Source organism: Asterias amurensis, chromosome 4 (genome assembly GCF_032118995.1).
Source record: "Asterias amurensis chromosome 4, ASM3211899v1".
Classification (NCBI taxonomy): Eukaryota; Metazoa; Echinodermata; class Asteroidea; order Forcipulatida; family Asteriidae; genus Asterias; species Asterias amurensis.
In genome coordinates, this window is record NC_092651.1 from 24,844,661 (window position 1) to 24,859,049 (window position 14,389).

Here is a 14,389-nt window from a genome sequence, read left to right on the forward strand (position 1 = left end):
AAGAAATACACATAACTTATTTAAACCGAATCCGTCCTTAAAACATGGGGGAACCAACTTTATAAAATCAACACAATATTTTTTTGTAATTCTACAATTGTTAAATATTGATAGTTTCATGTTGTTTATATCCAATATTGCTTAGAGAATGTCATTTTGGCCGAGACATTTTTCTTTCTGCAATACATGTGACGAGGTCAACAGTTAATTTTGGGGTCATCTTCCTGAACTTTAGAGACTCGCTTCAAGTCCCTTTTGGTGTTCATTGAACACGATCTAACTTAAATTCTAGTGGAAGTTTGTTCCAGTGGTATTTTTCAAATAAACTACTTGCGTTTTTCTTAGATGTTATCTGATTCCGAGAGATGTTAACAATCTTTTACCTTCCAAACTTCTTCCATCCACAACCCTAAAATCTATTTTACTTTAAAGAGACCTCCGCAGTTTGCTGTTGAACAACATTAATCACACCGACCATTACATTTGGCGACTGTTAACAGCTTTAAAATTCAAGCAGAACTAAATTGAAGAAGTTGATTATCGACATTGTTTCCAGCTTGCCAGGATTTTGTGAAAAAGTAGTATTTCTATAAAACAGACTTCTCAATGTTGAGCATATTTTTTGTTTGTTTGTTTCTTGTTTGTTTTGGTTTTGTTTTTCATTTTGTCATTGTCAATTTTTTTTTTAATCAAACTTTGACGGGTTAATTTTTTATATACATTTTTGAAGAAACTATAATTATACTTGGTTGTGTTGTTTACATTTTCTAATGCATTTTGATGACAAAGCAATGTAGATGATAAGTACGATAATGGTTCTGCAACAATAGTTACATAAAGTGACATTCGAAGGAACAATTTAACAATAACTGTTTACCTTTTAACTGAGTGTTGACAAGTTGAACAAATTCTATTGACATTTAAAGCAATCTTACAATACCAGGCGTGTGTTTTAAATTGACTAAAGACTTTGCATTGAAACTGTAAGCAATGAATCAATATTTACAATTATACAACAGTAGATTTGCTAATTACTAGATTTGACTTCCCTTACCAATTGTATTTATAATATATACCACCCCAAGTAGTAATTCATTTGACCGTTATAGTGACTATAAGTAGGATTTTAAACTTGCATGGTGGAAATATTGGTGATGTTTGCGAAAGCACCGTTAGTACATCTCCTTTGAGTAAAGTTCTTGTTCAGAGTTGCAAAACCACTGGTTCTTTTCAGAACCAAAAATACTCAAAAGAGGTTTGCAACCCCCTATAAGTATTACCGACTGTTTAACCAAATCATAAGAGTCTCCATACACAATGTAAAGTGTGTGCCATTAAGCGTTCCAAAGTCTCACATAAGATCACGAGAGAGCTGAGGTTTCTCTACGTTTGATGGATCTGAGGAACTTAAAAGGATTTCTTAATGGATAAAAAAACAAGATAACGTTTACTGTATAGAAAGGTTTGCGGTAACACCATGTAATGATTATCTCTAATGAGTTGGGGTGGTTCTGAAAAGAACCGTTGGTTTCAACTCGACGTTTCAATCAGTATGCTCTGATCGTCTTCTGGAGAAAGCTTGACTCTGAAAGAATACTATTATTTGTGGGTAAAATGTTTGCGTGGCTTCATCGTACAAACAAGAGGTTTAGAGTTGGAAATCTACGAAGAACATAGAAATAAAAACTGTGGTTTTGCTTACATGAACTAAATTAACATTTTTTATTTCTATGGCTTAAAGGCAGTGAACACTATTGGTAATTACTCAAAATAATTATTAGCATAAAACCTCACTTGTTAAAGAGTAATGGGGAGAGCTTTGGTAGTATAAAACATTGTGAGAAACGGCTCCCTTTGAGCTGGAGTAGTTTTCGAGAAAGAAGTAATTTTCCACGAATTTGATTTCGAGACCTCAAGTTTAGAATTTGAGGTCTCGAAATCGAGCATCTGAAACCACACAACTTCATGTGACAAGTTTTTCTTGTTCTTTCATAGTTATCTCGCAACTCCGACGACCACTTGAGTTCAAATGTTCACAGGTTTGTTATTTTCTGCATATGTTGAGATACACCAAGTGAGTAGACTGGTCTTTGACAATTACCAAAAGTGTCCAGAGCCTTAAAAGAAAAACGTATTTATGAACAACAAACAATTTAGGCATATACGGACAACGGTTCTGTTTACATGGTTACTGAGTAAATGTCAATACAACGAACTTAACCAGTGTTCCTAAAGGGACTGAGTTGATTGACGGTTTTTTTAACTTTGAAAACTGAGTGTTTCTATCTTGAACAAATGCCAAACGACCAACCATTAAGACTTGAATGACGACCGTGATTGCAAAGGCCCTTGATTTGACGAACAGACATGGTGGGAGGGAAGATGGCATCAAAATTACGCGGACAATATTATTTTTGACCAGACAGACCGTCATTTATAGACTCCTAACTAAAAACGCACGGACAGACGGAATCTTTGAGCTATGACAACTGAGAGGAAACTCTAAAAGATTCCGGGTAAGAATTGATCCGGATCCCGAGTTCAAGGGGGTCTGACCCATTTTGGATCAGGATGACCCTGAAACTGGTTCAAACGGCGTTCTAAATCAGATTCTGAATCAGTGTGATCCATTTCTGTGTCATTTTGACAGAGATTCCGGGTTATACTGAACCAGGAATGGTGTATGCCTCACGTGAACCATAACCCGGGTCAATTCTAACCCGGAAGTAGTTAGAGTGCAGACATAATGTAAAGGGGACATTCGTAGGAGATCCGAGTTCCTTTCCATGAAATATGAAAGACGACCATGACTGAGACACAATGACGAACAATGCAACACTAGTCAATTCATCATACAGCAACGCTATAAGAATGTATGTGTGCCTAGGTTCAACTCGATCCCTTTGGGAGTCAACTTGACCCCCTTGGGTCAACTTGAACCCCGTTGTGAAGTTACGGAGAAGTATACTGATCTGAGGTATCATGGGAAGATCACCTGACCAAATTAATGACCCAATCATGGATCATAATGACATAGAGTATATATTGAATTTAGTAAACGAGTTATAAAAGGAGATTTTAATTTCGTAATCCCAACCTTAAAGAAAGTAAATGTATAAATTAAACAAAAATAAAGTTGTGATTATAGTAATTAATAAAACAAACAGAAAAAAAGTGTGCAAATTACTAATACATTAATAATTAACATTTTCTCCCGAAATTCAAAGACCTTAATGACAAAATTTGGTTAACAAAAGCTATAAATTTACGATCCAAACATTTTCAGAGGTTTCGCCGAATAGCCTACTACAAACGAATTGTAGACTTACAAAATATCTCGGGGCATACATGGACTTAAATTTTGACAGTAGTCTGTACTGGTTGTCGACAAAAAAAAAAAAAAATACAGTATTAAACGAAAATGACAGACAATGACAATCAGTTTACGACAGTGACGGATAATATTGTGTTCTACTTGAGTGTTATTACTATCATTATTAACAGGTGTACCCAAAAACTAACAATATTTGATGATCAGCATAATTTTACAATAAAAAGTTACAGTTTTGTACACAATTTGGCAATGTTGTTCCTTGTCTTACTTGTGTGTGCCCAGTAACAAACATACAAACAGAAAAACAAACAATAAAATGTGTAAAAAATAAAAAAACAAAATTAATATTCTGTATCCCCGATGCAAATTTAACATCTATTATGTCGTTGCGGTGCCCGCTGCCAAAGCATAGGATTCGAACTGCCTCTAGCTACCGGGCAACCTCGGTAGTCTAGTTGGTAAGACACTGCTCAAGAATTGCAAGGGTCGTGGGTTCGAATCCCACTCGAGTAATATGCCTGTGAAATTTTTTCACAGGACTCGGGAAAGTACTGAGTATACAGTGCTAACACACATCGGTGTATGGGTAAAAACCAAAATTAATAAAATGTGTGTTGTCAGTGAGAAAGAAGAAGAAAGAACAAGAATGGAAAGAAAAACATAAAACAATTTTTTTGTCTATTTTCCACAATTAGTCCGGTCAGGTAGGTCGTGAAAGTGAGAAGTTTGATGAACCAAACATGAAATAAGGCAACAGTCAGAACCTGTTTTAACAAAATATTATTAGGCATTTTTCAATATATTTTGCTATGGTACCATCGCAAATTTTAACTTTAAAAAAAGTATTCAAAACAAGTAATGACAGCCATATGTTTGACAGAAAATTGTTTGTCTCTCCACCTGTTTTTGTTTATAAGAAAAATCTGCAGTTGTCCTATAGCCAGTCTTTTTTCATGAAATACTTTGACTTTGTGCCAAATTCAATGCATGTTTCATAAAATAAAACAAAACATTTCCCCCACTCAACCCCTCCTCGCATCCAAAACAAGAAAAGAAAAGGGTACAAAGAGTTAGCCCACCCCACTACATGATTCATGCAACACATGACTTTAAACACATTATGGACTGTATAGGGGGTAAAACTGTTTCAGCCCTAGGGGTAGGTGGCAATGGCTTCTGGAATAAAATTATTGTAGCCCACACCTGGAAGTGGCCTTCAGGCCTTGTGTGTCTGGTGACTTGCAGATAAAAAATGAAAAAAAAAAAAAAGATTTTTTTTTTCGACGGTCCAAACTCTAAAACGATGAATCTGTTAACACGGCTTCAATTACTATATGTTTATTTTGAACATTAAGTTTCACCCTTTGCAAAACAACAAATTCTTGAAATCAAGTTATAGGCTTATTTGACACAAAGGCACGCTTATCACCAGCAATAAGTGTCCACCTTTTAATTTGGTACTGAGTAAATACAAAGCGTAATAAACATTCATACGTTATTTTGAGCAACCCGAGTTATAAACACACTCTGTATAAACAAATAAGTTATATGTTCTACTATCCGTTTGCCAATAATTCAATACACATTTTCAAAATTTTTCATTAAATACGTCTCGCATATACGTACTTTTTAAATCTACTTTCCCAACTCTTTACACTTCTTGAATTTGTTTATGTTTTTTTTCTAAACGTACAACTGACCAAAATATTGGATGAAGAATATAATTTATAGATGTTATTTTAAAGTCACCTGGAAGTGTTTTTGTTCCTTCAAATTAAAGCTTTTGTCACTAATATATGTGTTTTGATGAGTGGAATGTGAATAAACAGTTAACTAAGGTTTTAAAAAATTAGTTCTTATGTTATTTACAAGTTTAAGAGTAGGCCCCGACCCGAGAGGGCGCTGTTCGTGACGTCAATCGAGCCAGACTTTGCCTGCAATGCGTAAAGTAAACACACTTGCAAAGTACATGTAACGTCCATGTCGTGAGTTTGTACGTTTCAAAAAAAGAATTTTTTTTTGCATTTTTTCCGGCAATTCCGACCAAGTGTAATTAATGCTGAATGCAGAAAAACACTTCTTGTTTAACGTACTAACTCATGGACATGGACGTACATGCACTTTGCACGTGTGCTTACTATACGCATTGCAGGCAAAGTCTGCATCGATGACGTCACAAAAGGGGTAGGCGGAGTCAGCCCCCAAAACAAATTTATATATTTTTTTAACAAATAAATCGAGAAAAACAATTACTCAAAAATTGTTTTATTGTTGATAAGCATATACTCTTATGTTAGAAAGAAAACAAATTATATTTCCAGGTGACATTAAGGACTTTCGAATAGTACTCAACTTCAATGTTCCATTTACAACTCTATAACCAAATCTGTTGCTTTGTATAATTTTTGAAAAAAACATATTGTATACTAAACCACAACTCCGACTGAGCTCCAACTTCACCACATTATGTTAAATAAAGACAGAGTGGTGAGTCAAGTAAGTCAATGAATAAGAGCGCCGGTTCGTTATTTCGGATGTCGTTGGTTCAAGTCTCGCTCTAGTAAATTTTGTTTTTAATTCAAACCTAAACAATTATTAAGAAACAAATATTGTTCTACTTTTATCATTTCAATTTACAGCGCTTCCCATTACATTCGAGCTATTTCGGCGTCATGTACATCGACATCAATAACAATTCAGTTGCTTTTTTTTACAAAATGTTACTTTTTCAAAACATGCAAAGTTGTATATACTAAACAGAAACTACATAATTATCGTAATCGTTTTCTATAATACACTTTTTACGTCACACCTTGTTGTTTCATTGTTTTTAAATCAGTTACAACAACCTTTTGAGGTAAATAGCCCCACTAACGGACTCGTTTTGTTTGCACCCTAGTGCCAGTGTAACAAGTTTGTTCATTTCTGTTCCATTAACGCTTTTTATCAAACCAAACCAAACCAAACCAAACCTTGGAGGAACAAAAGGTCTGGTCCCAGGCCTGGTCCCTGAGTATGAAACGAAGAATGGCTAACAGAGTTTACTAAGTATCGGAGGGCACCAGACGAGAATGGCGGCCACTCATTTGGTGCGTTCGTTTAGCTTCCCTGGGTCGACCCCGCGGTGCTCACTCGGGTGAGCCCCTGACAATCACACTCACCCTCTCGTGGTGACGGCACTCCACAAGCAAGGCACTGGGGGCTGACCCGGGTGAGCCCCGTCAAAGCTATTCGATTGTACCGGGGCAGACCGGGGTCGACCCAGGGAAGCTAAAAGAACGCACCCATAAAATACTGCCACGATTTTGTTTTTGTTGCAAACTTATCCAAGTTGTCAAAAGACTGTTGTGAGGAGTATTTCCCTTTTTATTTACTACAGAAGCCAAGCTCTAAATGAAGTTTATCTCAAAAAGAATACTTAAACCAAAGGTTGAAGTGGATAACAAGAAGGGGTTGAAATTGTTCTTAATTCCTTGAAAGGGCAAAGGGTGCAGAAAGATTTGCACTTGCCGTGTCAGACTTAAAAATATTCATGGTGCATGGAAAACATATCCAACGAGCTGAAGCAAACTACAAAAAACGACCTAAACTTTGAATTCCTTAATTAGAAAACAGCGGGGAAAGGGCCATAATAAATGGAAATGGTTTTCACTTACATTACTTGAAGAAATAAGCCACAGAACTAATAGGAAAAGTGAAGACTGTCGTACGCTCCCAAAAAATGTCCACAGAATATTCCAGCAGTAAGGGTAAAATCCTATTGGTAGAGTTGTCAATAGTCAACCCAACCTCACCTAGGCTTAAAGAATGTTTGAATTGTATTGTTGCCCCTTTTCCCAGGCAGAATTAAGCACAGAAATATTTACACTCTTAACTAAGGATGTTCTGTTGAAAAAATGTCCAATTGAACTGAATTGAATTGAATTGAATTGAATTGAATTGAATTGATTCTACCCATGCATATCAAATAACATACTAGTTTGGGTATTTTCAGTTCAAAGACGTTGCCAAATGTTAAAATGCCTACGAATTCCTTTTCTGTGTCACATTCCTTTAATACAATGGGTTCTAAAACCGCGCAGAAAGGAGGCATGCAGTTTGGTTTGCAATGAAATGGCACATAATCTATACCAAATACGCTGCCTGTATTCAATAACGTGATAACTTAAGTTCAAACACAGTGTTTAATTACTTCCATTTGATACAAAGGCGTGGCATAAACATTCCAACACAAACGCCAGTTTCAAATATTTATGGAGCCCCTTAAGGGACTCAATTATGAAAACAAATTATTCTGCCAAGAGTGCTCTTTATTGTGTGCATGGAATACAGGATTTCGAGAGCACGATATGATTTCGAGCGCACGATAAAAATACTCACATTTTTTCTTGACATGTGAACATGTTTAAATAACAAAGTGACCAAAATAAAACTGTTAAAACGCTGTCACGATTGGAAACAGTTTTATGTTTAAGCTGGATAAAGGCCTATGTGCAAATCTTTAACAAATTGTTTCAACAATATTTCCAACAGTTTACATTGTCCCTTTAACGTAGCTTATACAAATCCGTTGACATACAAATTGGCAAAACTTGTACAAAAATTAAGATATAAGTATAGCAACCACTTTAACCGTTAACAATAATCATCCACAGGCAAACGAATAAAACGATTTCGATTTGCAATTCAAACATTCACACTTAATTCATCGAAACATTTGGATATTATTGGGGGGGGGGGGGTATCAAAGGGGTCGGAGAATTGGTGTTTATAAAAAATTAACTTTCATTCAAACCCGCGTTTTCCTAAAACATGAAACGGTCTTTGACGTACGGCAGTTACGTTGTTCGTGACTGGTAGAAATAATACAGTAGAGCATACTCAGGAATGTTCTCGAACATGAATGTAAGTGGAATAATAACAGTTTACGGAATAGAAACACAAACTTGACATTAAAACGTGTTTTTACTTTTACTAAACCATTCTGTACAATGCATTTTTGATAAAGAAAAGATAATCAGTATCACACTACCTTTATCGATACTTGCTTTAGCTTATTATCTGTACACATATTCCATATCCAAATAACGTTTCTTAGAGGGCGCCCCAATCAACACTTATTGACCTTTTCGCAAATACCCATTGCGCAAGCGCTTACTTTTGACGAGATGCATGCTGGTCTACCTAGGTATCCGCCTTTTAAAAGCGCTAGCTAGACCAGCGTGCACATAATATTCAACGCATACAACGCGCGTACCGAGTATTTGCGATAACGGCCCATTTTCATAAAGCTGCTAAGCACAACAATTTCTGCTTGGCATGACTTTTCTTCCTAGATAACAACAGGATTACCAACCAAATTTCCATTTGTTGCATGTTGCTTGTTTTAGTATTTAACTGCTGTTTGCTTATCCTGAAAATCACGTGGAAATTCGGTTGATAATTTCGTTTTATAAAGGCAAACATTTCATGCTAAGCAAATTTGAAGTGCTTAGCAGCTCTATGAAATTGAGCCCCGGTCTGTGCGGAGATGTGTATTGAGTTAGTTGCGACATGCAGGCACCACTTTTCTCTGGTCACGTGGTTGCTGGACGGCTTTTTCGGTGCAAATTCAGCACTCGACAAAATTGGCAGACAAGTCTGCTACCCTGTGTTCGCGTAAGTGTATTTTGGATTCAAAATGGCTTTTGTAATCGCAAGCTGTCGCAACTCTCTCAATATATGGCTTTGATTTGTGTTTTGTCTTCAGTAATGGCCATAAACAGTGACCGATGAGGGCGATATCACACTGTGTGACTGCCAGTTCCACTACTTTTGCTTTGAGCCCCTTTGTTCATTGGTAATGTTTGCTGAAAACAAACAGACAGGCAAAAACAAGTCAATGGACACCGAGAACAAATCAAAAGGAAGCAAATTATGAAACCTGATCTGTAGGCCTACGGCAGGTAATATTGAGATTTTGTCTTCAATGATATAAGCATGGACTATGAGTAAAACATCCAACATGAGATAGTTGGCTTTACGGCTATCAATAATTTGGTCATTGAAAACAGAAAACTATGACACAATTGTGTCATATTTTTTTTGTCTGTTAAAGGCAGTGGACACTATTGGTAAATGCTCAAAATAATTATTAGCATAAAACCTTTCTTGGTGACAAGTAATGGGGAGAGGTTGGTGGTATAAAACGTTGTGAGAAACAGCTCCCTCTGAAGTGCCATAGTTTTTGAGAAAGAAGTAATTTTCCACGAATTTGATTTCGAGACCTCAAGTTTGGAACTTGAGGTCTCGAAATCAACCATCTAAACGCACACAACTTCGTTTGACAAGGATGTTTTCTTCTTTCATTATTATCTCGCAACTTTGATGACCGATTGAGCTCAAATTTTCACAGGTTTGTTATTTTATGCATATGTTGAGATACACCAACTGTGAAGGCTAGTCTTTGACAATTACGAATAGTGTCCACTGCCTTTAAAGGGAATGTACACTATTGGTAATTGTCAAAGACCAGTGTTCTCACTTGGTGTATCTCAACATATACAAACCTGTGAACATTTGAGCTCAATTGGGTTGCCGGAGTTGGGATGAAAATGATGAAAGAAAAAACACCCTTGTTGGACAAATGTGTGTGCTTTCAGAAAGGAATAAAAGACTTCTAAGCTAAAAGTCTTTGAGCAATTACCTCTATTTCAAAATCTATGCTACGTTTTATACTGTCAAAAGCTCTCCAATGCTCGTTACCAAGTCAGTTGTTAAGTTAATATTTGTTTTGAGTAATTACTCAACGTGTACATTCCCTTTAAATTTAAATTACTTTTTTTTTTCTCAATAGTTCGACAAAATCTGTGATGACCCTACAGCGAAACATCTTTCTCGTGACATATTCTGACTGTGGGCAAAATGTCATGCTTATATCATCAAGGGAACAATTCTCGCAAGAATTTTCCAATCGGCCATATTATTATTAATATTATAGAAAATCAACTTTTACTCAAAATGTTTATCTCAGATTTTAAAAACTTACTACAAACACTTAATTGGAACTTGTTTACCCTGTACCAAACGCGATGGCTGCAAGCAATAATCTAATTTTTTTACCAAAAAAATGTGAAACAAAAGTCTGACATGAATACAGGGCCTGGACGGCACGATTTTTACACAGCTCAAAGGGCCACACAGCTGGAGCTCCCAAGGCGCAATTAGTACACAGCTCAAAGAGCCACAGAGCCTGGACTTCATGCAGGTACAATTTCTAGACAGCTCAAAGAGCCACAAAGCCTGGACTTCATGCAGGCACAGTTTGTACACAGCTCAAAGAGCCACAGAGCCTGGACTTCTAGCAAGCACAATTTGTACACAGCTCAAAGAGCCACAAAGCCTGGACCTCATGCAGGTACAATTTCTACACAGCTCAAAGAACCACAAAGCCTGGACTTCATGCAGGCACAATTTTTACACAGCTCAAAGAGCCACAAAGCCTGGATCTCATGCCGGTACAATTTCTACACAGCTCAAAGAACTACAAAGCCTGGACTTCATGCAGGCACAATTTGTACACAGCTCAAAGAGCCACAAAGCCTGGACTTCATGCAGGTACAATTTGTACACAGCTCAAAGAGCCACAAAGCCTGGACTTCATGCAGGCACAATGTGTACACAGCTTAAAGAGCCTCCGAGCCTGGACTTCCTGCAGGCACAATTTGTACACAGCTCAAAGAGCCACAGAGCCTGGACTTCCTGTATGCTCAATTTGTACACAGCTCAAAGAGCCACAAAGCCTGGACTTCATGCAGGTACAATTTGTACACAGCTCAAAGAGCCACAGAGCCTGGACTTCATGCAGGCACAATTTGTACACAGCTCAAAGAGCCACAAAGCCTGGACTTCACGCAGGCACAATGTGTACACAGCTTAAAGAGCCACCGAGCCTGGACTTCATGCAGGCACAATTTGTACACAGCTCAAAGAGCCACAGAGCCTGGACTTCCTGTATCCTCAATTTGTACACAGCTCAAAGAGCCACAAAGCCTGGACTTCATGCAGGTACAATTTGTACACAGCTCAAAGAGCCACAAAGCCTGGACTTCATGCAGGCACAATTTGTACACAGCTCAAAGAGCCACAAATCCTGGACTTCATGCAGGCACAATGTGTACTCAGCTTAAAGAGCCACCGAGCCTGGACTTCCTTATTTGTACACAGCTCAAATAGCCACAGAGCTTGGCCTTTATGCAGACATTGTACAAAGGGGCCAAAGTTGTCCAGCTGTTTTGTGGCAATTATAATACAAAATGTACATTTCAACATACACAAACCATGCAGTCTCTTGCCTGCCAGGAAACACTTTGGAATGACAACAATGTCTAAATAGTTCTCAGTATGCCCGGAAGCTTTCGTTGTGAAGATTGCTCTAATGAAAGCTCGTCATTTTGATTACCTTTTTGGATTCTGGCAAAAGTTCTCGACGCGCCTGAAGGTACCGGTCCTGTAAGATACAGAGAAATAAACCATCAAGTTATCAGTCATAGCAATGTATTTCTATTGGTGTTTACCTTCTCCGGAAAAAACAGGCCTTTGGTTTTAATGTTCTTATTGGCGTCGTTGTTGTTATTTTTGTTGCTGCTGGTGCTGTTGTTGTTGTTGTTGTTGCTGCTGTTGTTGTTGTTGTTGTCGTTGTTGTTGTTGTTTTTGTAGTTGTTCTTGCTGCTGCTTTTGTTGTCGTTGTTGTTGTTGTAGTTGTTGTTGCTGCTGCTGTTGTTGTTGTTGTTCTTTGTGTTGTTTTTGTTTGTTTGTATGTTTGGTTTGGGAGGGAAGCTCTTCTTGGGTTATATATTTAGGTTAAATGATTTGGGTTCTCTTTGTAGAACACAATACACAATGTCCACAAATTTACACTAAATTTTCACAGTTTCTACCATCATTATCTTTAAAGCCATTGGACACTTTCGGTACAGATTTTTTTTTTCTTCAAAGATTTACAAATTACTTACAGGGTTTACAGAAGGTAGTGGTGAAAGACTTCTCTTGAAACATTATTCCATGAATTGCTTGACTTTTTGAGAAAACATTAAAACAATATCAATTCTCGATATCGACATTTACGGATTTATTTTAAACACATGTCATGACACGGCGATTGAGTGGAAACAAGGGTGGTATTTCCCGTCATTTTCTCCCGACTCCGATGACTGATTGAGCCTTAATTTTCACATGTTTGTTATTTTGTATAGAAGTTGTGATACACGAAGTGTGGGCCTTGGACAATACTGTTTATCGAAAGTGTCCAATGGCTTTAAACTGTGTATGCTTAATGTAAATCTGACGACATTGTGTTTTGTATTAAAATAAAGTACCAATACCCATTAAAGTACCACCTGGAAACAACCGACATGCAAGCAAAGAGTGAGACATACAGTCGTGCTTACTTTGGCCGCGATGATTTCATGCCGTGATCGCCAGAAGAGGTGAATTCCAGCAACGAGGAGAGCCCCTGCAAGGCCACCGAGAAGAATGTAGAAAACGCCCGCTAGCGTCTCGAGGTTCAGCGCGCTGGTCTTTTGCTACCACGAAAAAAAAATATTAGGAATCAAAATGTGGTAATTAAAGACACTGGACACTATTGTTAATTGTCAAAGACTAGTCTTCACATGTTGGTGTGTCTCAACATATGCATAAAACAACAAACCTGTGAAAATTTGAGCTCCATCGGTCGTCAAAGTTGCGAGATAATAATGAAAGAAAAAACACCCTTGTCACATGAAGTTGTGTGCTTTCAGATGCTTGATTTTGAGACCACAAATTCTAAATCTGAGGTCTCAAAATCAAATTCGTGGACAATTACTTCGTTCTCGAAAACTAAATTACTTCAGAGGGAGCCGTTTCTCATAATGTTTATACTATCAACCTCTCCCCATTACTCGTTACCAAGAAAGGTTTTATGCTAATAATTATTGTGAGTAATTAGCAATAGTGTCCACTGCCTTTAAGAGAAGAACTGTAAACTTCAAAAACCTTAGCTCGTATAGCTGGTTTTGACTGATGGACACTGTTTCGACTGATACCCCTCTAATTTTGTTCGTGTTAAAGGAAGTTGACACTATTGGAATCACTCAAAATAATTGTTAGCATACAAATTTACTTGTTAACGATCAATGAAGAGCTGTCGTGAGAAACGGCTCCCTTTGAAGTGACGTAGTTTTTGAGAAAGAAGTAATTTCGAACTAAAAAATTTCAATTTGATTTCGAGACTTCAGATTTTGATTTTTAGGGCTCGAAATCAAGCATCTGAAATCACACAACTTGTGCGGCAAAGGCGCTTTTTTCTTCTTCCATTATTCTATCGCAACCTTCGACGACCACTTGAGTTCAAATTATTTCCACAGAAGACACACCAAATGAGAAGACTGGTCTTTCACAATTACCAATAGTGTCCAGTGTCTTTTAGCAATGAAAGTATAAGGAGGTTGTGTCATGTCCGAGTTGACGGCTCAGCAGTAGCTGCGGAGCATCGCTGAAAATGTGTCCGTTCTCGAATAATGTCAAGACAACCAATGGACATAGCTGTAGCCAAAGATTCTTCCCCCATGGTTGTATTCAGATTTTTTTCATGAAAACAACTGTGATTGCTTTCCTGCTTAGCACTGTGTTAAAGGAGCATACCAGAATTGGTTTTTGCTAACAAAACAGTTGATGGCAATGTAATATCTTAATATAATCCACCATATATATAAACTGACAAACCTGTAGACGTTTGAGATCGATCGGCCTTCTGGGTCACGAGAGAATAGCGAAAAACCGATTACACATTTTGCATTGCATCGATGCCAAAATAAAAAGGAATAAAACGCTCACTAAGCGATAAACTCCAAAGGCGAAACTAGATTATTTATTTCTCATCAAATATGACATTTCAGACAGCAATGTTTTAAGAGGGATGTTTTGAACATCATCATCAGACCGTGTAATCAGATCTGTGATCTTCACGATTTTGTTTTCTTACCAACTCTGTAACGTTTCTTTAAGCTAACTTTTTTTGCTTGAGAAGCTCTATAA

General features: G+C 37.3%; 1 protein-coding gene across 1 annotated transcript in view; it reads right to left on the minus strand.

Moving 5' to 3' along the window:
- Nucleotides 1–8,172: 8,172 nt before the first annotated feature.
- The window catches only part of LOC139936009 (glutamate receptor 2-like), a 34,627-nt gene continuing 28,410 nt past the window's right edge, over nt 8,173–14,389 (minus strand). Inside the window, exons 18-20 of the mRNA XM_071930705.1 lie at nt 12,763–12,897; nt 11,775–11,822; nt 8,173–9,183 (exon numbers count right to left, since the gene is read on the minus strand). Coding sequence (XP_071786806.1) covers nt 9,118–9,183; nt 11,775–11,822; nt 12,763–12,897 — 249 coding nt within the window. The 3' untranslated portion in view covers nt 8,173–9,117. The remainder of the gene's footprint in view (nt 9,184–11,774; nt 11,823–12,762; nt 12,898–14,389) is intronic.